We start from the raw sequence: 25,244 nt of genomic DNA, 5'->3' as shown, positions 1-25,244 counted from the left end.
GTGTCTTTACAATTAAATATGTGATTGTGACAGCGGGGGCGTGGTCAAGCGCCGGTCTGTGACAGGAGGGTGGAGCCGGGGAAGGTGAGTGGCAGAATCGCGACACCTGAGGATAATTAACCTGTGTTTGTGTGTGTGTTTTCCCAGTAACCGCTCCCTATTTAAGGAGGCAGAGAGAGAGGAGAGGGAGCGCAACCCGGGACCAGACAAGTGTGTGCGTGTGAATGAATGAACGGTATCATACTGAAAAGTTGTAAAAATAAATCGCCTGTCTGCCTCCAAACGCTGTCCTGCCGTCCTCTGTGCTCCACCCACACTCGATACGCGCTACAGTGGTGCCGAAACCCGGGACAAGGTGGAGCACCAACCCAGCAGCCCCATGGAATCCTCCCCGTTCGCGGACTTGGTCCACGCCCTCGCCACGGCTCAGCAGAGCCAGCACCAGGCACTCGTCACGCTCCGAAAGGAGCAGGAGCGCCGCTTTGAAGCCCTGGTGCTGGCCCAGCAGGAAGATCGAGAGGCGTTCCGGCGTCTCCTCGCGTCGGCGGGGTCCACCAGCGCCCCGGCCGCGGGCCTGTCTCCCCTCACCATGACCAAGATGGGCCCGCAGGACGACCCCGAGGCCTTCATCGCATTGTTCGAGCAGGTCGCCGAAGCCTCGGGGTGGCCGATGGAGCAGCGCGCGGCGCGCCTCCTCCCCCTCCTGACGGGAGAGGCGCAGCTGGCCGCACTACAGCTCCCCGCCGACCGCAGGCTGGCCTACGCCGACCTTCACCGGGCTGTCCTCCAGCGCGTGGGGCGCACGCTGGAGCAGCAGCGCCAGCGCTTCCGCGCGCTGCGGATGGAGGAAGTCAGCAGCCCGTTCGCGTTCGGCCAGCAGCTCCGGGACGCCTGCTGGCGGTGGCTGAGGGCCGAAGATCGCGACGCCGAGGGAATCATCGACCAGGTGGCGCTGGAACAGTTCATCGCCCGCTTACCAGCTGGAACCGCGGAGTGGGTCCAGTGCCACCGCCCGGCGTCGCTGGATCAGGCCGTGGGACTGGCGGAGGATCATCTGGCGGCTGTTCCGGCAGCAGGACAGCGGACGGCAGCATCTTCTTTCTCCTCTCCTCTCTCTCTTTCTCCCCCCCCTCCTCCCGTGTCCCGTCCTCGCCCCATTCCCCCACCGCGGAGGCGGGGGCCGGCTCCACCCCAGCCGGCCCGCCGCACCCGTGGTGCCCTCCCGTTTCTCCCTTCTGTGTCTGTCTCTCCCCCCCCCTCAGGTGAGTGAGCCCCAGAGCACAGCTGCAGAGGGAAGGCCCGGGCCGGTTTGCTGGCGCTGCGGGGAACCGGGCCACCTGCAGCAACAGTGTGTAGCGATGGAAGTGGGGGCGGTGGTGCGGATCCCCGACACGCCAGAGGCTGCCCTCGATCGGGCCGGAGCGTATCGCATACCGGTAAGTGTACAAGGGGCTACATATCAGGCGTTGGTGGATTCAGGTTGCAATCAGACCTCAATCCGCCAAAGCCTGGTGCAAGGCGAGGCATTGGGGGGAGCACAAGGGGTGAAGGTGTTGTGTGTGCACGGGGATATTCACAGCTACCCGTTGGTGTCGGTCCACATACATTTCAGAGGGGAGAAATCGATAGTGAAGGCGGCGGTTAATCCTCGCCTTACCCACTCTTTGATTTTGGGGACTGATTGGCCGGGATTTCGGGGTTTAATGGCACGCCTAATAAAGAGTGGGTCCTGCCGGTTAACAGGGGAGGGTCCCGGTGTCGCTTTGGCTGGAGCTGTGGTCGCAGAGCCGTCTACGTCATCTCCGCGACAGAGTGAGGAGCCACCGGCTCCTCCTCTTTCTATTGGGGAATCCCTCGCGGATTTCCCACTGGAACAATCACGAGACGAGACTCTGCGACACGCGTTTGACCAAGTGAGAGTAATCGATGGTCAGACGCTCCCGCCGGGCGCCACCCCGTCCTTCCCCTATTTTTCCATTTTGAAGGATAGGTTATACCGAGTGACGCAGGACACTCAGACGAAAGAGCGAGTCACCCAATTGCTAATTCCAAAGAGCCGCCGGGAATTGGTATTTCAGGCGGCTCACTTTAATCCCATGGCTGGACACCTCGGGCAGGATAAGACACTCGCCCGGATAATGGCCCGATTCTATTGGCCGGGGATTCGCGGCGATGTCCGTAAGTGGTGTACGGCATACCGCGAATGCCAGTTAGTAAATCCAGCGGCCATTCCAAAAGCGCCCTTGCGCCCCCTACCATTAATCGAGACCCCGTTCGAAAGGATTGGGATGGATCTCGTCGGGCCATTAGATCGGTCAACACGAGGGTACCGCTTTATATTGGTTCTGGTGGACTATGCAACGCGATACCCGGAAGCAGTGCCTCTTCGCAATATCTCAGCACGCAGTATTGCGGAGGCCCTCTTCCACGTCATCTCCCGGGTTGGAATCCCGAAAGAGATTCTGACTGACCAAGGCACCTCGTTTATGTCATGAACACTGAGCGAACTGTATGGGCTACTGGGTATTAAGCCGATCCGCACCAGCGTTTATCACCCACAGACGGACGGTTTAGTTGAACGGTTCAACCGCACCCTCAAGAATATTATCAAAAAATTCGTAAGTGAGGACGCACGTAACTGGGATAAGTGGCTCGAACCCTTGTTGTTTGCAGTGCGAGAGGTCCCCCAAGCCTCCACGGGGTTCTCCCCGTTTGAATTATTATATGGGCGTAAGCCGCGCGGCATCTTAGATGTACTGCGGGAAAATTGGGAGGAGGGACCTTCACCGAGCAAAAACGAAATTCAGTACGTTATGGATCTGCGCGCAAAACTCCACACGCTCACCCACCTAACTCAGGAGAATTTGCGGCAGGCCCAGGAACGGCAAGCCCGCCTGTACAACAAGGGCACGCGCCTTAGAGAGTTCACTCCGGGAGATAAGGTACTCGTCCTGTTGCCCACGTCGAGCTCCAAATTAATCGCCAAGTGGCAAGGACCCTTTGAGGTCACACGGCGAGTCAGGGACGTCGACTATGAGGTTAGGCGAACGGACAGGGAGGGGGCGCTACAGATCTACCACCTCAATCTGCTGAAACTTTGGAACGAGGAGGTCCCCGTGGCGTTGGTGTCGGTAGTTCCAGAGAAGGCGGAGCTGGGGCCGGAGGTCCAAAAAGGGTCATTGGCATCGCGTACCTCTCCGGTCCCCTGTGGAGACCACCTCTCCCCGACCCAACTCACGGAGGTCGCCCAGTTGCAGGCCGAGTTTTCGGATGTGTTCTCGCCCCTGCCCGGTCGCACTAACCTCATAGAACACCACATAGAGACGCCCCCGGGGGTGGTAGTGCGGAGCCGTCCTTATAGATTACCCGAACACAAAAAAAAGGTGGTTCGGGAAGAACTTCAGGCCATGCTCGAAATGGGCATCGTCGAGGAGTCCCACAGTGACTGGAGCAGCCCGGTGGTCTTGGTTCCCAAGGCCGACGGCTCGGTCCGGTTCTGTGTGGACTATAGAAAAGTCAACGCGGTGTCTAAATTTGATGCGTACCCAATGCCTCGTATTGATGAGCTGCTCGATCGACTAGGCACGGCTCGCTTTTACTCGACACTGGATTTGACGAAGGGATATTGGCAGATCCCCTTGACTCCATTATCTCGGGAAAAAACGGCCTTTTCCACACCATTCGGCTTACACCAGTTCGTCACACTTCCTTTTGGGCTGTTTGGGGCGCCCGCTATGTTTCAGCGGCTGATGGACAGGGTCCTCCGGCCCCACGCCACCTATGCCGCCGCTTACCTAGATGATATCATCATTTATAGTAATGATTGGCAGCGGCACCTACAACACCTGAGGGCCGTCCTTAGGTCGCTGAGGCGGGCGGGACTCACTGCCAACCCGAAGAAGTGTGCGATTGGGCGGGTGGAAGTACGGTATCTGGGCTTCCACTTGGGCAACGGGCAGGTGCGTCCCCAAATTAATAAGACGGCAGCGATTGCGGCCTGCCCGAGGCCCAAGACCAAAAAGGGGGTGAGGCAGTTCCTGGGGCTGGCTGGCTACTATCGTAGGTTTATACCTAATTATTCGGACGTCACCAGCCCGCTGACTGACCTCACTAAAAAGGGGGCGCCAGATCCGGTCCAGTGGACGGAGCAGTGCCAGCGGGCTTTCTCTGAGGTAAAGGCTGCACTGTGTGGGGGGCCACTTTTACACTCCCCTGACTTCTCTCTCCCTTTTGTGTTGCAGACCGATGCGTCGGACAGAGGGCTGGGGGCCGTTTTGTCCCAGCAGGTGGAGGGGAGGACCGCCCGGTCCTGTATATCAGCCGGAAGCTGTCGGTGCGTGAGGGGCGCTACAGCACCATTGAAAAAGAGTGCCTGGCGATTAAGTGGGCGGTCCTCGCCCTCCGTTACTACCTGCTGGGGCGCTCTTTCACTCTCTGTTCGGACCACGCGCCCCTCCAGTGGCTCCACCGCATGAAGGATGCCAACGCGCGGATCACCCGTTGGTATCTGGCACTCCAACCCTTCAACTTCAAGGTGGTCCACAGGCCGGGGGCACAGATGGTCGTGGCGGACTTCCTCTCCCGCCAAGGGGGGGGGGGGAGTCGGCTGCGGGCCGGACGAGCGCCCGGCCTGAGTCGGGCGGTGGGGGTATGTGGCAGCGGGGGCGTGGTCAAGCGCCGGTCTGTGACAGGAGGGTGGAGCCGGGGAAGGTGAGTGGCAGAATCGCGACACCTGAGGATAATTAACCTGTGTTTGTGTGTGTGTTTTCCCAGTAACCGCTCCCTATTTAAGGAGGCAGAGAGAGAGGAGAGGGAGCGCAACCCGGGACCAGACAAGTGTGTGCGTGTGAATGAATGAACGGTATCATACTGAAAAGTTGTAAAAATAAATCGCCTGTCTGCCTCCAAACCCTGTCCTGCCGTCCTCTGTGCTCCACCCACACTCGATACGCGCTACAGTGATCATTAAAAATCCAGTCAAGCAGAGATAAATTCTACAAAACCTGACTCTTCACTTAAACCTTTAAATTAATGACTTTTTGCTGAATCATTTGCACCTCGAGTAAACTTAATGTCAGTAACAGTGGTAATGTTTGAGTCATTATTAATAATAGCTTGTGATTGGTGAAGAGAATAGAGACAGTCCAGCATGAGAGACATCATCTTCACAACCACTATTACACCAAGATGAAAATCTGTTGATGAAGTGTGTGTCATTGTGCCTCTGCAGGTTGTGTGATTGTGGTGTCTCAGATGAAGGCTGTGCTGCTCTGAGTTCAGCTCTGAGATCAAACCCCTCACACCTGAGAGAACTGGATCTGACTAATAATAATCTGGGAGACTCAGGAGTGAAGCGTCTCTGTGCTGTACTGGAGAATCCTCACTGTGAACTGGAGACACTGGGGTAAGATCATCTCTCTGAGAGTCAAGCAGAGATAAATTCTACAAAACTTGACTCTTCACTTAAACCTTTAAATTATTGACTTTTTGCTGAATCCTTTGCACCTCGAGTAAACTTAATGTCAGTAACAGTGGTAATGTTTGAGTCATTATTAATAATAGCTTGTGATTGGTGAAGAGAATAGAGACAGTCCAGCATGAGAGACATCATCTTCACAACCACTATTACACCAAGATGAAAATCTGTTGATGAAGTGTGTGTCATTGTGTCTCTGCAGGTTGTGTGATTGTGGTGTCTCAGATGAAGGCTGTGCTGCTCTGAGTTCAGCTCTGAGATCAAACCCCTCACACCTGAGAGAACTGGATCTGACTAATAATAATCTGGGAGACTCAGGAGTGAAGCGTCTCTGTGCTGTACTGGAGAATCCTCACTGTAAACTGGAGATACTGAGGTAAGATCATCTCTCTGAGAGTCACATGACCTGCTCCTCAGTTAGACACATTCTCTAATAGTGAGACTGAAGCAGAGGTTTTAGGTTCATCATCAGTGTCCTGAGGAGGAAGATTGTTTCTTTTCACTGCACACTGATGATTTGTCACAGAGTCTTTGGGTCAGATGGACGTATGTGAGAAGCTGCAGCACAAAACGGGACTTGATCTGACTGCAATGTGTCTGAAATCACTGTGAAATTTACTACAACACTGTAACTAATCACACAAACTGCACCTGAGACACAAACTAACTGCCCTCTTCAAAAAATTGAAGCTTTAAATTCCGTTATTTGGATAAAATGATTCCTTGAAAGAAAGGAAAAGCAAAACTATAAATTGTGTGTCGTCTGCAGAGCTGTTTGTGTTACAATATTGGACTGATCCGCAAGTCATCATGCTAATCGAGGTGGATCAGTCACATTAAATATTAAATAAATTATCATAAATCAGGAAAGGGAAAAAAAGAATACGAGGAGAAAAGAAACTGATGATAATAATAATAATAATAATAATAATAATAATAATAAAAAGAACTTGGAAATAAATTGTTACAGCTGGACAGGAAGAAAAAGTAATTAATCCGGCGAAAAGATAAACATAACTATAAAAGCACCATTTATCAAGGTAGAAAGAGAAAAAATCAAAATCTGTGATTCTTTAGAGCTGCACTGATTTGAGAGATATCAGTATCATGGGCGTCGACACCATTGAATGTGATGGGGGCGTGTCCCCTTCACATTTCATAATTCTTTGTTTGGACGCCCCCATATTTACATAAAATATGAGTTCACCCAGCGCCGTTTCTATTACTTTGTGAAAGAATACATTCCACTTGATCGATAAGAGAATACACAGACCACTGAAAATCCACTCCGGGTTTTCCGGGCGTTTCTTACAACAACTCACCGCGCGCGAGTGAATCTCAGCGCGAGCAGAGACATTTTGGTGCAGCTGCTGGAGAGTGGAGGAGGTGATGTCAGCCCCATTGCCACCTCACAATGATTAGCTTTTGCCAAAACCTTATTCTTTTGTTCTCTGCCCTCAAAATTAACCCTAGGCCACGTTAAATTAATGTTGAACTACAGTGGCGTGCACAGACATTTTGGGGGGCAAGTGCTCTGGGGGGAAAAAGGGCACTTTTTTGCGCATGTGGAACACCTTATTATAAAAGTCTGAGATTTAACCCTCCTCTTGTTTTCGGGTCGCCACTGACCCGTTTTAGTTTTTAAAGGTGTAAAACAGCCACTTAATGTTAATTTATTACATCAAGGCTTTTTGACTTTGCCAGGAATCTCTAGTTGAACAAAATAGAAAAATAAATTTTTGTTTTCCTAAATCTGAAAATGGTCTAGCAAAAAATATAATACTTATGTGCAGTTGTTTCTGTATGCGACGGGCTACTTCACGACAAAATAATTACAGCTTGGGCTTAGAAGGCAAACAATACATTTTCACTCGATTCATGTGTTACCTGGCTGGTGGGGCAGGGGAAGAGCTGACTGACTGCCCGATGTGTTGTCTGCGCTACGACAAGGCCGTGGCTTCCAGGACGCTATGCTGCTGCAACCTCACATTGAATGCACTGCACGCTTGTTCACGTGACAGAGCAAGAGAGACAGAGGTCCGGTGTGTGTGCGGAGGGGGCACACATCGGGACATTATTTTCACACACGCTTTTAATGCCGCGGCTTTTCTGAAAGATCATGTCGACATTGGCGTCAGTAAACTGTAAAAAAAAATTCAAAAGGGCACTTTTTTGGACAGAGGGCAGAGGGGCAGGTGCTTGTTTGCAGTATTTGCTCCCTACCCAGACATAATGGACATAAGGACATTCTTTACAAAGAAGCCGGAAAGTCAGTCGAAATTTCCCCACAGGACAGGGTTTTTTTGTCCCAGTGGAAATGTTAGTGCAGTTAGCTGGCTAGTCAATGTTAGGAGATGTATCAGCTAGCTTAATGTTAGCTATCATTTAATTCAAACCCAGTAGGGCGACCTTATTGTAATGCCAAGAATGAGGTCAAGTCTGCTCTGATGATATTTATTGATTCCCTGTTGTGATTTGAAGAACTTGTTTTGTCTGGTCTTTGACAGTTTTCTGGAAAGTAACATGGGAAATCAGTGTATGGGGAAGGAATAGTAGAAAGGAAAGCAATGGAGAGAGATGGATGTTATTCCAGGTGGATTGTGAAGGAAAGGGGGATAAAAGTTATGAAGTGGTAGAAATTGTGGTGGCACCAATGTAAGAAGGAGTTATATCTATAAATCTGTTTGTTAGACTGATCTGTAAATGTTACTGTGGTACCACCATTGCATGTAGGTTGACAAAACTGCACTTGTTCATTGTGTGAAGTTCTCTTTTATGTGTCATTGCTTGACGCAGTGTGATTTTGTGTTTTGTTTTATGTTAATGACATGATGCCGTGTCATTTTTGTTATGTGTATCACTAAATCGGAAAAAAGTAAAACACCCACTAAAGTCACTGTTGGTGGTGAACAAAATTGCACCTGTTCATTGTGTGAAGTTATTTTTTATGTGTCACTGTTGCTTGACACAGTGTGATTGTGTGTTATGAAGTTTGCATGATGCCATGTCATGCCTGTTCATTGTGTGAAATTATGAATATTCTTATTTTTAAACATACAGTTGACTGTCACTATTGCTTGGTACAGTGACGTTGTGTTACATCTAAAACTAAATAAAAAAGGAAACACAAAATAAAAAGTAAAATACACCCATAAAGTCATTGTTGGTGATAAATTGTCACATTCATCTCATTATCTTAGGCAGAGCAGTGGGTTTAAAAACAGGCTGATGACTATATGGACAAGTTGAATGAGGACTTATTGTTGAGTCTCTAAAAGAGTCATTGAATTAAGTGACTTTTGTAGGTAAAATTATACTCAAGGGTGTCAGAAGCATTTTTAATTGGGGGGGGGGGGGGGGGGGTGACACATTGGTGGGGGGTCTGGGGGTTGTCCCCCAGAAAATTAATTAAAAATTTTCTGGGGGACAACCCCCAGACCCCCCACCAGTGTCCCCCCCCCCCCCCCCCCCCCCCCCAATTAAAAATGCTTCTGACGCCCTTGAGTATAATTGTCATATTTAAGAAGATTATCAATCAGGGCAGTATGCAGTTTTGTTGTTTTGGAAGCTCTCTTAATAACCCTGGTAAGTCATTCCACACCCTTACTTCTGCTCTAGAAAATGCATTACATTGCATTTCTGGTCTAGATTTTTTTTGTAAAAGTTCTTGGAAGTCGAAGCCCGAGTACTGTATGAATGGATGCTGCTGGCATCAATAAAAAGATTTAATATGTTGGTTGGGGCAACCCATTTCGAATGTCATGCATTTGGCAACATACGGATTCATAGTATAGGAATTTTACAGGCATTAATATCAGCATCAACAAAAAGTGGCACCGCGTGCTCATTTCTTTTTGCAAAAGACATGAAGCACAGGGCATGTTTTTGTAGAATCAAAATCTAATTTAAGTAACATTTACTGGCAAGGCTGTACTGGCAATTCACTGTAACAGCATAAGATATGTATGGAAAGATCAGAAACTGATAAATTTGACGTAGTGTCTTAAAAGGTACAAAGTGCCTGAGTTTAGCAGTCATTCCGACAGTTTTACTTATCTTAAGTTATACTAGTGCATCTCAAAAAATTAGAATATTGTGAAAAAGTTCAATATTTTCCATCAGTTATTTAAGAAAGTGGAAATGTTATATATTATAGACTCATTACACAGAAACTAAAATGTTTCAAGCATTTTTCTATTTTAATTTTAATCAGTATGGCATACAGTACAAAAAACATAAAAAAATCCCATCTCAAAATATTAGAATATTTCATTTCGAGTTTGAGTAAAACAGTATGAACATAGTGTATCTCTCGGTCTAGTTCAGTACACACAACCACAATCATGGGGAAGACTGCTGACTTGACTGTTGTCCAGAAGATGATCACTGATGCCCTCCACAAGGAGGGTAAGCCACAAAAGGTCATTACTGAAAAGGTGGCTGGAAAAGGTGCACAAGCAACAGGGATGGCCACAGTCTTGAGAGGATTGTCAAGAAAAGTTGATTCAAGAACTTGGGAGAGCTTCACAAGGAGTGGACTGAGGCTGGTGTCAGTGTATCAAGACCCATCACGAACAGACATCTTCAAGAAAGGGGATACAACTTTCGCATTCCTAATATCAAGCTACTCCTGAGCCAGAGGCAATGTCAGAAGTGTCTTATCTGGGCTAAGGAGAGAATGAAATGGACTGTTGCTCAGTGGTCAAAAGTCCTCTTTTCAGATGAAAGTATATTTTGCATTTAATTTGGAAATCACGGTTCTAGAGTCTGGAGGAAGAGTGGAGAGGCACAGAATCCAAGGTGTTTGAAGCCCAGTGTGAAGTTTCCACAGTCTGTGATGATTTGGGGTGCCATGTCATCTGCTGGTGTTGGTCCACTGTATTTTATCAAGTCCAAAGTCAACACAGCCATCTACCAGGAGATTTTAGAGCACTTCATGCTTCCATCTGCTGATGAGCTTTTTGGAGATGCTGATTTCCTTTTCCAGCAGGACTTAGCACCTACCCACAGTGCCAAAACTACTACCAAATGGTTTGCTGACCATGATATTACTGTGTTTGATTGGCCAGCCAACTTGCCTGACCTGAACCCCATAGAGAATCTATGGGGTATTGTCAAGAGGCAGATGAGAAACACCCGACCCAAAAATACAGATACGCTGAAGGCCACTATCAAAGCAACCTGGGCTTCAGTAACACCTCAGCAGTGCCACAGACTGATCACCTCCATGCCACACCGCACTGACACTAATTCATGGTAAAGGAGCCCCAACCAAGTATTGAGTGTATAAATGAATATACTTTTCAGAAGTTGGACATTTCTGTATTGTAAATCCTTTTTTTGATTGATCTTAGGGAATATTTGAATAATTTGAGATACTGGATTTCTGATTTTCATGAGCTATAAGACATAATCATCAAAATTAAAACAAAAAAGGCTTTAAATATTTCACTTTACATGTAATGAATATAGAATATATGAAAGTTTACCTTTTTGAATTAAATTATGAAAAAAAGGAACTTTCTCATGGTATTCTAATTTTTTTAGATGCACTAGTATGTTCAATATGGTATTTAAAGGTAAGATTACTCTCGATTAAGGTTCCAAGATATTTAACATAATCTTTGCACTCGAGGTTGGGAGGTTTGCCTTTTCCATTATCCATCCATCCATTATCTGTAGCCGCTTATCCTGTTCTACAGGGTCGCAGGCAAGCTGGAGCCTATCCCAGCTGACTAAGGGTGAGAGGTGGGGTACACCCTGGACAAGTCGCCTGGTCATCACAGGGCTGACACATAGACACAGACAACCATTCACACTCACATTCACACCTACGGTCAATTTGGAGTCACCAGTTAACCTAACCTGCATGTCTTTGGACTGTGGGGGAAACCAGAACACCCGAAGGAAACCCGGGGACACGGGGAGAACATGCAAACTCCACACAGAAAGGCCCCTGTTGGCCACTAGGCTCGAACCCGGACCTGCTTGCTGTGAGGCAACAGTGCTAACCACTACACGACTGTGCCACCCCTTTTTATGCCTCTGCCACCGTAAGGTGCAGGAGGTATTATGTTTCCGGGTTGTCCGTCTGTCCGTGGGTCCGTGTGTGTGTCTGTCCCGAAACTTTGTGAACGCGATATCTCAAATGCTAATGAAAGGAAGTTCACCAAACTTTCACTATTTGTGTGCTTTGGGACAAACATGAACTGATTAGATTTTGAGATCAAAAGGTCTAAGGTCAAGGTCACTGTGAGGTCAAATGTCTGTCCGAGAACCTTGTGAACACAATATCTCCAAGGCTAATGAAAGGAATTTCACCAAACTTTTACCATTTGTGCATTTGGGGACAAAGATGCACTGATTAGATTTTGAGATCAAAAGGTCTAAGGTCAAGGTCACTGTGAGGTCAAATGTCTGTCCGAGAACCTTGTGAACACAATATCTCCAAGGCTAATACAAGTAATTTCACCAGGTCAAGATTACTGTGAGGTCCAATGTCCATCCCCAAATCATAACTTAATAAGGCATGTAGTCTACTGGATGGAGGCATCCCCATCGACGCCATTGGCGTCGAGTTCTAGCTAGTTCATTATCATAGATTGATATTTTACAGATCCTATCATCTCAAACTTTGAAGTTGTGTGTTTCAGCAGTACCCTGCTGAAAAAAACTCACAGGATCTTTAAGGATCCATGAGGATTGTCAAAGACCTGCCAAAGATCCTGAAAGATAAGGATCTTAGAAAGATCTTCATTTGCAAAATCATTTGAAAAGATCCTCAGGGATTTGACAAAGATCTTTTAAGGATCCTACAAAGATCCTCATAATGATCCTCACAAAGAGCTTTGCAGGGATCCTGCAAGATCCTCAAGGATTCAACAAGGATCTTTCAAAGATCTTAGAAAATTGAAGATCCTTGATGATCTTGGCAAGAATTTGAAAGATACTTGAAAATCTTTTGAGAATCTTTGTTGATATCCTCAGCAAGATCCTCAAAGATCCTCACAAAGAACTTTACAGATCCTTGAAGATCCTTGAATGATTTTCACCAGGACATGTTTATTGAAATATGTTAAAAAAAATTGCTTCATGTGCAGTTTAAGTCTTCAAAAGTACCTTTTAAAGATTCATGATTTTCTTGTTTCCTTTTAAATGTCAAGGTGTTGTTGGATTGTTGCCACGATGCATTTACAGAATCTAATGACTCAGAAACAACCTACTGAATGCAGTGACTCGCTTGTAGAACCTGTAGAATAAAAAGCATGTAGAATATGATACAAAGCCTGTAGAAATGCTGATAGAAAAACAATTGAATCGACAAAAGGTCCGCGTTGTTGTTTTTATTTTTTTAACACCCCCACTCTGTCAACTAATGTTTACATCCCTCACCATGCTTTCTCAGGTTGGACGGGAAATTTGTGTAACAGTGATGACATTTGTTTGCAGTAAACAGAGCAAAAACAATACAAATCTTTCTTCATCTCAAAAATCTCAAACATGGACTTCAGATCTGGCCCTGGGTGCTCTGGTGAGGAACCATCATTTTTATCTGCTGTAGTCATCATTACCATCATCACCACCACCAAGTTCAAACTGAACAGGGGCAGGTTTCCCCGATAACGTTGCCCTTTAGGGCTAAAGAGCAAGTTAAGACTCTCTGAAGCAACGAACGTTGTCTCTGTACGTGGTTTTCCTGAACTCACTCATAAGAAGAAGTGATAAGAGCAACATTACGAAGAGCTTCTTTGCCAGATTCCCCGATAGATAGATTTTTGCGAGTCCCCGATATAGGCATTAGTAGTTGATTTTTCCAGTCGATGAGGTCACATGATGTTTGTTTTTACCATATATAATGTGGTAATTAGGCAGCACAGTGGTGTAGTGGTTAGCACTGTCGCCTCACAGCAAGAAGGTCCGGGTTCGAGCCCCGTGGCTGGCGAGGGCCTTTCTGTGTGGAGTTTGCATGTTCTCCCCGTGTCCGCGTGGGTTTCCTCCGGGTGCTCTGGTTTCCCCCACAGTCCAAAGACATGCAGGTTAGGTTAACTGGTGACTCTAAATTGACCGTGAATGTGAGTGTGAATGGTTGTCTGTGTCTATGTGTCAGCCCTGTGATGACCTGGCGACTTGTCCAGGGTGTACCCCGCCTTTCGCCCGTAGTCAGCTGGGATAGGCTCCAGCTTGCCTGCGACCCTGTAGAACAGGATAAAGTGGCTAGAGTTTGAGATGAGATGAGATGAGATGATGTGGTAATTAATAATTGAAACTATTTTACATTTTTGGGCAATATTTTTTATTACAAGTGTGTTTTTAATTAAATGAATAAATGTTCACACGAAAGAATGAGCAAACAATAAACTAAATAATTAAGTAAATGTGTTCCCCGTGCCGGCTCATTTCACTATTACTCAAACATACAGTCAGGATTATTTCAACTGTTACCCACAATGCCAAGTTAGCAATGCTCTCGCATGTGTTTGCAGGGGTGGGGTTTGATCTGTCTCTACCTAAGGATGATGAATTGACCTCTTATACTTCCTGAGGTAGAGACAGATTAAAGGGCTGATGACACGAACATGACTCTATGCAATTTCTTAAATAAACTATACAACATGGCAAACATGTTAGATTTCTGTTATAATTACGTGAAAAGAAGCTGTTGTTACGCAAATATCCAACTTTTAATTGCACAGTGCAAGAAAACTGGGTCCGTGGCTCGCGGCCATGTTGTGACGTCAGCGGGAGAATACGCTGCGGTTCACTGGCTGTTCTATTCATAGACATCCTATGGTTCTACTTTGGTTCTACTCAATGGAAATGGCGCATGAAAACGCCAGTGAACTCTCTAGTGCTAGCTCTTCCTCTTCTGGGAATCTAGAATTGTGTTGATCTCTTCCGAATAGAATCTATGATAGCCTACCCTCTTTACCCTTTGCCTCTCGTTGCTAGGCGGCAGTTACATGAAAGCCGCAAGCTTTCACAAGCAAATACATAACTGATATCACGCCGACTTTATGATTACATTTATGATTATCATGTAGAATCTATAGCTCTACGTACCTTTATCTTATGTTGTTTCACAACACATGTTCTGACAGGAGGACTGTCTTTGGATCCGGCATAGCTACTAGTAGACCCCCTCCGGAATAGTGCCAGTGTTGCCAGATTGGGATTTTTCCCGCCCAGTTGAGCGGTTTCAAGTGCATTTTGGTGGGTTTTGAACATATTTTGGGCTGGAAGACTTCAGCAGTATCTGGCAACAAATACTGCTGATGTTTTCCAGCCCAAAATATGTTCAAAACCCACCAAAATGCACTTGAAACCGCTCAACTAGGCGGGAAAAATCCCAATCTGGCAACACTGTGTAGGCACTGCTGATGGTAGTAACACACGTTTGTGCTGAACTGAACACCCAAGAGATTCTTTTAAGCTGGGAAGGGTGTCAAAACAATCCAAATCGAAGTGTTCAGAGCACAGGACGGATGTTGGTGAGGGCTCCCACTTGTCACGAGTGCACCTGACTTGCTTCACCCACTTCGCATGCAGCTCAGGATCTCTGGGAAACTTGCATAAACTTACCCCATCCTTGTAGGTTTTGGAGCAAAAGCCGGCAACACAACGCGAAGGCATAATAACTAATATATATATATATATATATATATATATATATATATATATATATATATATATATATGTATGTGTATAATAATAATACTAATAATGACAAACTGAACACCTGTCGCATCAACAACAAACTGGTAAGTTAGGAGGAAGGTTCTTTCGCTGACGTCATATAGCTCCTCCTCCTCCTCCGTCTCCTGGGTGCTGCAGCCCCGTCAAATTTGCCCAAATAGCCGCGTTTTTTATCATAACTTGTAAAATAGGTGCCTTCGTGAATTAATATATGGATCATCGGGAATTACTTCTTATGTTATAAAACATCACCAAAGATGTCAAAAACGTGTCATCAGCACTTTAAATACCCCCTCTCTCTCTCTCTCTCTCTCTCTCTCTCACACACACACACACACACACAGAGAGAGAGAGAGAGAGAGAGAGACAGAGAGTAAGAGGTGCAGAAATGTGTCGCATTTATGAGGACGCCTAATGGAGTTGAATCTGATTAAAATGTGCCGATATCAGTGTGACTGTGGGTGGTAAAAGAGAGCAACTGGACTTGCTTGAAGATTCTTGAAGACGTTTCACCTCTCATCTGAGGCCCTGTCCACACGGCAACGGATTCAGGTGACTCCGATACAATTGCTTATCGTTTAGGCCTGGCGTCCACACGGCACCGGCGTTTTGGGTGCCCAAAATGCAATCTTTTTGAGAACGGGTTCCAGAGTGGAAAGATCTTGCAACGTTGCCGTTGTGAAGTCGTCTGGATGAGTAGAACGGATTTGTTTACGATGACGTCACAACCACATGACTGTGAGTGCTTCACGCCGGGTAGAAGTGTAACGAACTCGATGCGAGTTGTCAACAAATCCTATAACTTGGTTCATGAAACGCGCTTACAAAATATTTTCACTGTGAATATTTATTGTGTAATGGTGCAAAGTGAGAGAGAGAGAGAGAGAGAGAGAGAGAGAGAGAGAAAATAGCCCTTAGGGCAGAGTCAATCCCGCCAGCAAAAATAAGGAAAAAAAAAAGGAGCGATCTCACCTCTTCGGATGTGGGTTTAAGTCCTACAATACATTCCTCAAAAAGGGCGTAGAAGAAATTAATCCATCAACGTGTATCATTCAATTTATTCCGGACCATTAAAGACGCCGCCTTCCGCGTAGAATCATACGTCATCCTCGTCGCCATATTGGATAGGTCAAAGCGGAGAATAAAGATTCATGTGCTGCGTTTAACTGTACCAACAGGTTTACCATCCAAACGAGATCACATGGGATTACCTTTCACAGGTGAGAAACAACAAATGAATCCATCAACGTGTATCATTCAATTTATTCCGGACCATTAAAGACGCCGCCTTCCGCGTAGAATCATACGTCATCCTCGCCACCATTTTGGAGAGGTCAAAGCGGAGAATAAAGATTAGCTGCGTTTAACTGTACCAACAGGTTTGCCGTCCAAACGAGATCACATGGGCTTACCTTTCACAGGTGAGACTGGAAAAATACTTTTCATTGTATTTGGTCATTATAATGTAATTTTACGAACAGATTTTCCTGACTTTGTGGCTAATATGAAGTCTCGCGCATAATAGTTTATGCGCATGCGTCCTTACTACTTCTATTGTTCTGGTGTCTCCGAAGGGACCGTCTTACAGCGCCCCTAGAGGTGTGGCATGTGTATTGCATCATTTTCAGCAAGCGTTGCGTTGCCATATGGACCTGATATTTTACTGATTGTTGCCCATGTGGGCGCGATATATTTTTAAATAACATCTCGTTGCCATTGTCGTGTGGATGTAGCCTGAAAGGCTTCTTCAGTTCTGTCTGACTCGTAGGGAGTATCAGGTATTTATCCTCTCATGGATGAAAAGCTCATCTAAGGTGTCGTTGAGTCATCCTGTTGGTGTGGGTCACTGGGGGCTGGTTGTGAATGGCCTAGAGAGTCATTAGGGTGATCAATGGACTGCCCATTTGGGTGATCAATGGAATGCTGATTCTCTCTGTTCTCCTGTGAGACACTCAGGTGGGGTTTACATTAGACCGTATCAGCAGATAATCAGATTAACGTTTTTAAAAACGATTAGCGTGCACACAGCAACGCCAATACACGATTCGCATGCACACAGCAATGCCAATACACGGATATGCTAATCACATGACTAATTAGACGGCACGTAAGTTGAAATGTGTAATGTGTAAATTTCTCCTCAGCGGCTCGGCTCCGCAGGCATCCTGGGCTCCAAATCACTCCGCCCTGAACAGCGAGTGCCCTCTGGAGGGTGCGCACTCCGGCCCTGTGCAGCTCACAGAGCGCGCGAGTGAAGCGCACGAGCAGTGATTCGGGACTGAGCCGCTGTGTGTGTGTGATCCCAGTGCATATCAGGCATGCGCAAGTCACTTACCACTTGCAAGTGGAAGGATGGCAAGCCTAAAGACAATCATAACTACACAATGGGCAGTATTTGCATCAGTATTTGCAGTATTTTCATACTTTTATACTCTTTAATGAAAGGTGATACAAGGCGAAAGTCCGCGCCGTTTTTCAGCAGTCGCGTCACATGACCAACGCCAGCGAATCAGGAAGGTGGATGTCACAGTGACGTTGTCCAATGACGACGTCAGCTAGAGCTCAGCACAGCGTATCCGTGTATTCTCAATGTTTACACAGCACCGGACCAGACACGAACTGTGTTGAATACGTGGGTCCTGGCGGATTCCCGTTTCCCGGCATTTTAATGTGAATGGACAGTGCATCCACAAAGAAAACGAGACAGATACGGTCTAATGCAGGGCTATTCAATTAGTTTTCCATTTGGGCCACATTTCGAATTCAAGAACTTGAGGTGGGCCACAAATTTTCCGCGGTCACTAACAAGTGGCAATTTTTCAGTTTTCAAGTAGCCTACAAGGTCTATTATATTATATTATATTTCATTTTTAGCCTTCAACTTAACATTGAATATTCAAAATGCACACAAACAACTCTCTTTCCCATCTCCTTTATTTAAAACAAACAAAAAAATAAAACGTTTATCTCAACATTTCTCATTGATATGCTTGTCAGGCTACTGATACTAAACAGAACACAGCTTTAGCCCACAGCTGCCGTTGACTTTAGTGAGAGAAGTGACATTTCTTGTTTTGCACAAGATCTGTGATGTTTGGTTCATAAGATGTCAATGCAATCGTGACACGTTGATTGAGAATGCATATGTGGCAGCGGGGGCGTGGTCAAGCGCCGGTCTGTGACAGGAGGGCGGAGTCAGGGAAGGTAAGTGGCAGAATCACTACACCTGTCGTTAATTCATGTGTTTAAGGAGAGAGCGCGAGAGCAGAGGGAGCTCTCTCCACAACTAGACGACTGATGTGTGTGTGAGAGAGTGCAGATACACAGTACTGTATGCTGAAAAGCTAAATAAAAGCGAGTTTTGTGAACTGAGTTCTGTCCTGCCGTCCTTCTGTGCTCCACCCACCTACACGAACGGTCACAGTGGTGTGCTCGTCCCGGGTTTCGGCACCACTGTGACCGTTCGTGTAGGTGGGTGGAGCACAGAAGGACGGCAGGACAGAACTCAGTTCACAAAACTCGCTTTTATTTAGCTTTTCAGCGTACAGTACATCTGCACTCTCTCACACACACTCAGCCACACGCACACACATCAGTCGTCTAGTTGTGGAGAGAGCTCACTCTGCTCTCTCTCTCTCTCTCTTTAAATAGGGCGCGGTCACTGGGAAGACACACAAACACATGAATTAACGACAGGTGTAGTGATTCTGCCACTTACTGTACCTTCCCTGACTCCGCCCTCCTGTCACAGACCGGCGCTTGACCACGCCCCCGCTGCCACAGCATACTGTATTTGCTAACTATTTGCATTTTACTGAGTTAACAGTAGCTGGGAAATAATAAAAGTGCAAAATAACTATTATAACATCATCTATTTATTGATATTCGGTAAATTAAAATACATATATTAAGTTTTGGAGACTGGTGAATTGTATTTTACTTTTAAAGGTGAAGCATCACGTCGGCCGCGTCTGGGCCGCATCTGGCCCGCGGGCCGCCAATTGAACAGTACAGTAACCCAGGCAGCAATTGGACACTGTACAGTAACCCAGGCAGCAATCACTCACCAAGGTCTACAAAGCTATCCAGGCTGGGGAAGGGGGCATCACACACACACACACACACACACACACACACACACACACAGAAGCATTTCTACACCTTTGTATCCCCCCCCCCCCCAAACCCCTGGTCTGCCCAGATCTTATCTGTTGGCTACTGCCTTCAAGTGCGCGTTCTCTCAGGGCAAGCGCGGCCAATCAGACAGGGGATATGATGAATAATTTCTGCCGCGCATTAAGCTGGAATGCTGAGAAATTAAATGAAACGTCACTGCATGATAACTAGGCTATGTGTTTAAATTCCACTTGTGCAAAAATGCTCAGCCTTCGTCCCAACAGTTTAGTAGCCTATCTTAACTTTTGTCATTAGATGCGTAAAATAGCGTAAATTATAAACCAAGTTTCACTAGTTTGCCCTTGAGTGCTTGGTGTGCAGTAAGCATGTTTGGCATGTCAGCTGGCCTCGGTACCTGGATGCTTTCAGCGGAGATCATACGGGATGAGATCCGCTTCACACACACCCTATAGAGATCTTGCATGTGACGTCACAGCCGATCCAGATTGTGACAGACGCCATCGTGTCGGTCAAACGCCATATTCCGCCTTCTACTTCTACTTCTGGTTCTACTTCTGCTTTTACTTCTACCTTTTCTTCTGGAAAACCCTACTATATACAATTCTACTACAACGGCTGCGGCTACAAGCTCTCCCTACCTGTGCATGTTTTTTATGTTTTTTGTGTGTATTTTTGCGTGTTGTTCGTCTGTACCGGACTTCAATATCCACTACAACCGTATGGACTTACTGGACATTGGTTTCCAGCAGAAAATGATGGTTTGTAGCGATTTCCATCGCATGCACAACATTCCGGACGAGAAAAAAAAAAACATTCCGGGCGAGACCAGCGGGGTCTCCGTGGATTGTTATTGGAAGCAAAGCGGAGGAGGCGGCGCCGGGAGCAGAAGCGAGGCTACAGGCAGAGCCGGCCTGTTGACTAAGCTCAGAAAACAGCCACTCAAACCTCCACTGCCAAGCCTCTACCTCTCCAACGCCAGATCCATGTAAACAACACGGACGATTTGGAATTACCTTATTCTATAATCGGCTGGTCAGTGCTATACTCAATACTTAAGTGACTTACCCATCCAGTGAGGATTTTCTTGTTTACAAGATGCCACATCTGAGTCGCTGACAAATCCTGAATTTCTGTAAAGAAAACTGTCCAGAGATTTATAAGCATGCAGTGCTTCACCACTGAACAGCGAGGGAAAGTTAATGAGGTAATCATACACGTCCGGGTATTCCGCTGGCAGTTCAAAATCCGGTCGTGAAAACTATGTCCGGTAAGCCATAAGGGTCACAAATCTGTAGATCGTTTATTTTAGACATATATCTAGTTATCTGTTCATTAGAAAAATGAGCCGTGTAGTCCGTCGGTTGAAATTGATCCATTCTGTACACGAGTGCAGCAGTATTCAGCGGTGTTTTTGACCGACAAGATGGGGGTTGTGTACTTTCCGGTCATGTGACTGCAAGATCTCTATAGAGGAATTGCAGCTGGGTGCTCTAGTGAAATGGAGGAGAAGGGGGAGGTGGTGGGACAATTCGAGAAGCCTTTGCGCATGACAGGTGAAAGGAGCAGGAGGGATTAAATCTCCGCAAAGGCGGGAACAGGTAATGACAGCTGTCAATTTTCCGCGGGCTTCCTCCCGAACTACGTTTATACAAACATTTATTTTAAATACCAAAATCACGCGCAGCCACTTCTTCACCTCTCTAACTTACTGTAAATCCTGGAAGTGTGCTCGAGAATACTGTGCAGTTTAATGATCTCGTTATCAGCTGAATCGGCGTGCGCTAGAATATTAATGTTATAAATTAAGTTGGGATATTTATTAATAACTAACATAACCAGACAAACAGTCTTCACCTACAAAACAACGGCAGTGTCTGTACAAAAAATTAAGTGACGGGGCATGCCAAACAAACTGTGCAATTGCAATTTTTTTTTAACAGCTGCATGGAGGAAAGGAGGTGAGAGGAGAAATTGGCGCATCTGCTCAAGTTTGTGGCGTGCAATTATCAACTCGTATGCGTTCAATTGTCTCTGTTATTAGTTAGCAATAGAGGTAATTTGCTATCACCAAATCGCCGATTATCAATGAAAGGAGAGGGAGAGATGGCGGGCACACATGTTTTTTTAAGCCGGCTGCGCCAATGGAAAGGGAGGGTGAGGAGAGAAATTGGCACCTCTGTTCGTTTTTGCGGCTGGCTTTGCGCAGAATGATCAACTTGTTTGCCTTAGAATGTGTTTATTATTAGTTTGCAGACCACATTTGCAGGCCACATTTTGAATCCAAGAACTTGAGGTGGGCCACAAATTTTCCGCGGTCACTAACAAGTGGTAATTTTTCAGTTTTCAAGTAGCCTACAAGGTATATTATATTATATTATATTATATTATATTATATTATATTATGGGCGGCATGGTGGTGTAGTGGTTAGCGCTGTCGCCTCACAACAAGAAGGTCCTGGGTTCGAGCCCCGTGGCCGGCGAGGGCCTTTCTGTCGGAGTTTGCATGTTCTCCCCGTGTCTGTGTGGGTTTCCTCCTGGTGCTCCGGTTTCCCCCAAAGACATGCAGGTTAGGTTAACTGGTGACTCTAAATTGACCGTAGGTGTGAGTGTGAATGGTTGTCTGTGTCTATGTGTCAGCCCTGTGATGACCTGGCGACTTGTCCAGGGTGTACCCCGCCTTTCGCCCGTAGTCAGCTGGGATAGGCTCCAGTTTGCCTGCGACCCTGTAGAAGGATAAAGCGGCTAGAGATAACGAGATGAGATATTATATTTCATTTTTAGCCTTCAACTTAACATTGAATATTCAAAATGCACACAACTCTCTTTACCACCTCGGGAAATTCGGTAAATTTAATTCGGTAAATGAAAATACATATATTAAGTTTTGGAGACTGGTGAAAGGTATTTTATTTTTAAAGGTGAAGCATCACGTCGGCCGTATCCGGGCCGCATCTGGCCCGCGGGTCGCCAATTGAATAGGCCTGGTCTAATGTGAACTTGGCCTCAGGCTACATCCACACAACAACAGCAACGAGATGTTATTTAAAAAAGTATCGCGTCCACATGGGCAACGATCAGTAAAATATCAGGTCCATATGGCAACGCAATTCTTGCTGAAAACGATGCAATACACATGCCACACCTCTAGGGGCACTGTAAGACGGTCCCTTCGGAGACACCAGAACAATAGAAGAAGTAAGGATGCGTGCGCATAAACTATTATGCGCGAGACTTCATATTAGCCACAAAGTCAGAAAAATCTGTTCGTAAAATTACATTATAATGACCAAATACAATGAAAAGTATTTTTACAGTCTCACCTGTGAAAGGTAATCCCATGTGATCTCGTTTGGACGGTAAACCTGTTGGTACAGTTAAACGCAGCACATGAATGAGGCATCTTTATTCTCCGCTTTGACCCATCCAATATGGCGGCGAGGATGACGTATGATTCTACACGGAAGGCGGCGTCTTTAATGGTCCGGAATAAATTGAATGCTACATGTTGATGGATTAATTTGTTCTTCTACGCCCTTTTTGAGGAATGTATTGTAGGACTTAAACCAACATCTGAAGAGGTGAGATCGCTCCTTTTTTTCCCTATTTTTGCTGGCAGGATTGACTCTGCCCTAAGGGCTATTCTCTCTCTCTCTCTCTCTCTCTCTCTCTCTCTCTCTCTCTCTCACTTTGCACCATTGCACAATAAATATTCCCAGTGAAAATATTTTGTAAGCGCATTTCATGAACCAAGTTATAGGATTTGTTGACAACTCGCATCGAGTTCGTTACACTTCTACCCGGTGTGAAGCACATGTGGTTGTGACGTCATTGTAAACAAATCTGTTCTACTCATCCAGACGACTTCGCAACGGCGCCGTTGCCAGATCTTTCCACTCTGGAACCCGTTCTCAAAAGATTTCGTTTTGGGGCACCCAAAACGCCGGTGCCGTGTGGACACCAGGCCGAAACGATAAACAATTTTATCAGATTCACCTGAATCCGTTGCCGTGTGGACAGGGCTTTAGTGCGTTTACATGCACATAGAGAAAATCGAATTTCTGCCATTGCTCGACTGAAATCGAAGTTCTAAATGGCATGGAAACACCTTAGCTAGGCTGAAATTGAACTGAACTTGATTTCTCGTAACCGAGCTACACGACCTAGATTATGCGATTTTTGCCGAGCTACTTAGTGCATGTAAACTCTATCGAGCTACGTAGTCGAGCTACTTACTTCAGCACTGCCCCTTCTGGAAGTGACGAGTGACGAGACCACAAGTGGGAAACACAACAGCCTCGGTCGAAAAAAAAAAAAACAGCCTCGGTCGGCATGACACTTCAGATCAATTTCAACTTAGTGCCCATTTTATTAGGAACACTTCTGTTCGTACATACAAACTACAAACACTTCTTGTGAACACAGAACTGATAACTTTGTTTATACTCTTGAACAATGTTGCCAAATATGTTCAAAACCCACCAAAATGCACTTAAAACCGCCCAATTAGGCGGGAAACCGCCCAATCTTGCAACACTGCTCTTGAATAGCTCTTCTTCATGACAACAACCGGAAGTATACCAACACGATGGGGTGTGTAGCGCCACCTGTGGCTCGGGTGTACAATGTACCTCACACAATAGCTTGATTGCCTTGTGTGCATGTAGGATTGGATTTCTCTGGCAGCCCTGCTGGGACCCTTTGCTCGATTACCGACAGCAGCTCGATTTGGATGTGCATGTAAACGTACTGACTGAAAACAGCTGGGTTTTGGTGTGCATTCAGGCCCTGTCCACACGGCAACGGATTCAGGTGAATCTGATAAAATTGTTTATCGTTTCGGCCTGGCGTCCACACGGCACCAGCGTTTTGGGTGCCCCAAAACGAAATCTTTTGAGAACGGATTCCAGAGTGGAAAGATCTGGCAACAGTGCCATTGTGAAGCCGTCTGGATGAGTAGAACAGATTTGTTTACGATGACGTCACAACCACATGACTGTGAGTGCTTCATGCCGGGCATAGACATATAAACATAGATGCTGCCTTCCACGTAGAATCATACGTCATCCTCGCCGCCATATTGGATGGGTCAAAGAGGAGAATAAAGATGCCTCATTCATGTGCTGCGTTTAACTGTACCAACAGGTTTACCGTCCAAACGAGATCACATGGGATTACCTTTCACAGGTGAGACTGGAAAAATACTTTTCATTGTATTTGGTCATTATAAGGTAATTTTATGAACAGATTTTTCTGACTTTGTGGCTAATATGAAGTCTCGCGCATAATAGCCGCTCGGTGAAACCTGTCTCCAAACAATTTATAAATAAATGTATAATTTATTTCATAGCCCACCCAACCAATTTCACCACCAGCTGTCAGATGGTGATGGCACACTCAAAAATAGAAGAGATTGGAAGCATGTCAGACTGTGAAGCAATCACATGGAGCAATCCCATTGTAATACTTACTTCACGCCGGGCATAGACATATAAACATAGATGCCGCCTTCCGCGTAGAATCATACGTCACCCTCGCCGCCATATTGGATGGGGCAAAGCAGAGAATAAAGATGCCTCATTCATGTGCTGCGTTTAAGTACATGCGTACTTACTACTACTGGTTTAATTGAATTTTTTTCCATATAGCACTGTATATTGCAAAAATTGTTTTTGGAGACGTTATAGCCTATCTGCACGGCATTTAATGAAAGTGATGCGGAGATGGCACGGCTTCAGGAGCGTAAGCACAGCACATTATTCTACACGATCCCCGTTGAGCTCCAAAACATGCCTTGATGTGTAGATATCGTTAGTAGCCTACGATAGTAGCAGCGGAATAAAAAAAAAAAGTTTAGGTCACACCTCCCACAGAATATTGACTGGTATTTCTCACACTATTTATAACCATCACATTAAAAGTTATATATGTTGTTTTGATG

At 46.0% G+C, this 25,244-nt stretch overlaps 2 protein-coding genes across 8 annotated transcripts in view; both read left to right on the top strand.

Moving 5' to 3' along the window:
* Positions 1 to 25,244, top strand: part of LOC132892323 (NACHT, LRR and PYD domains-containing protein 12-like) — a 101,335-nt gene that overhangs the window by 22,402 nt on the left and 53,689 nt on the right. For 6 of the 7 annotated variants that reach the window (XM_060930625.1, XM_060930621.1, XM_060930639.1 and 3 more), the window contains exons 8-9: positions 5,231 to 5,404; positions 5,679 to 5,852. In XM_060930625.1, coding sequence (XP_060786608.1) covers positions 5,231 to 5,404; positions 5,679 to 5,852 — 348 coding nt within the window. The remainder of the gene's footprint in view (positions 1 to 5,230; positions 5,405 to 5,678; positions 5,853 to 25,244) is intronic. The other variant, XM_060930622.1, reaches the window with a different exon arrangement.
* LOC132892387 (zinc finger protein with KRAB and SCAN domains 5-like) lies at positions 245 to 4,563 on the top strand. The gene is made up of 2 exons (XM_060930650.1): positions 245 to 1,436; positions 4,242 to 4,563. The coding sequence occupies exon 1, from the start codon at positions 380 to 382 to the stop codon at positions 1,268 to 1,270; it is 891 nt and encodes a 296-aa protein (XP_060786633.1). The 5' UTR covers positions 245 to 379; the 3' UTR covers positions 1,271 to 1,436; positions 4,242 to 4,563.

The sequence above is a fragment of the Neoarius graeffei genome, chromosome 1 (genome assembly GCF_027579695.1).
Source record: "Neoarius graeffei isolate fNeoGra1 chromosome 1, fNeoGra1.pri, whole genome shotgun sequence".
Taxonomy (NCBI): domain Eukaryota; kingdom Metazoa; phylum Chordata; class Actinopteri; order Siluriformes; family Ariidae; genus Neoarius; species Neoarius graeffei.
This window is presented reverse-complemented; position numbering and strand designations above follow the sequence as displayed.

Excerpts from the sequence above, each read along its gene's own strand:
- LOC132892387 (XM_060930650.1), top strand. The coding sequence starts at position 380 with ATGGAATCCTCCCCGTTCGCGGACTTGGTCCACGCCCTCGCCACGGCT.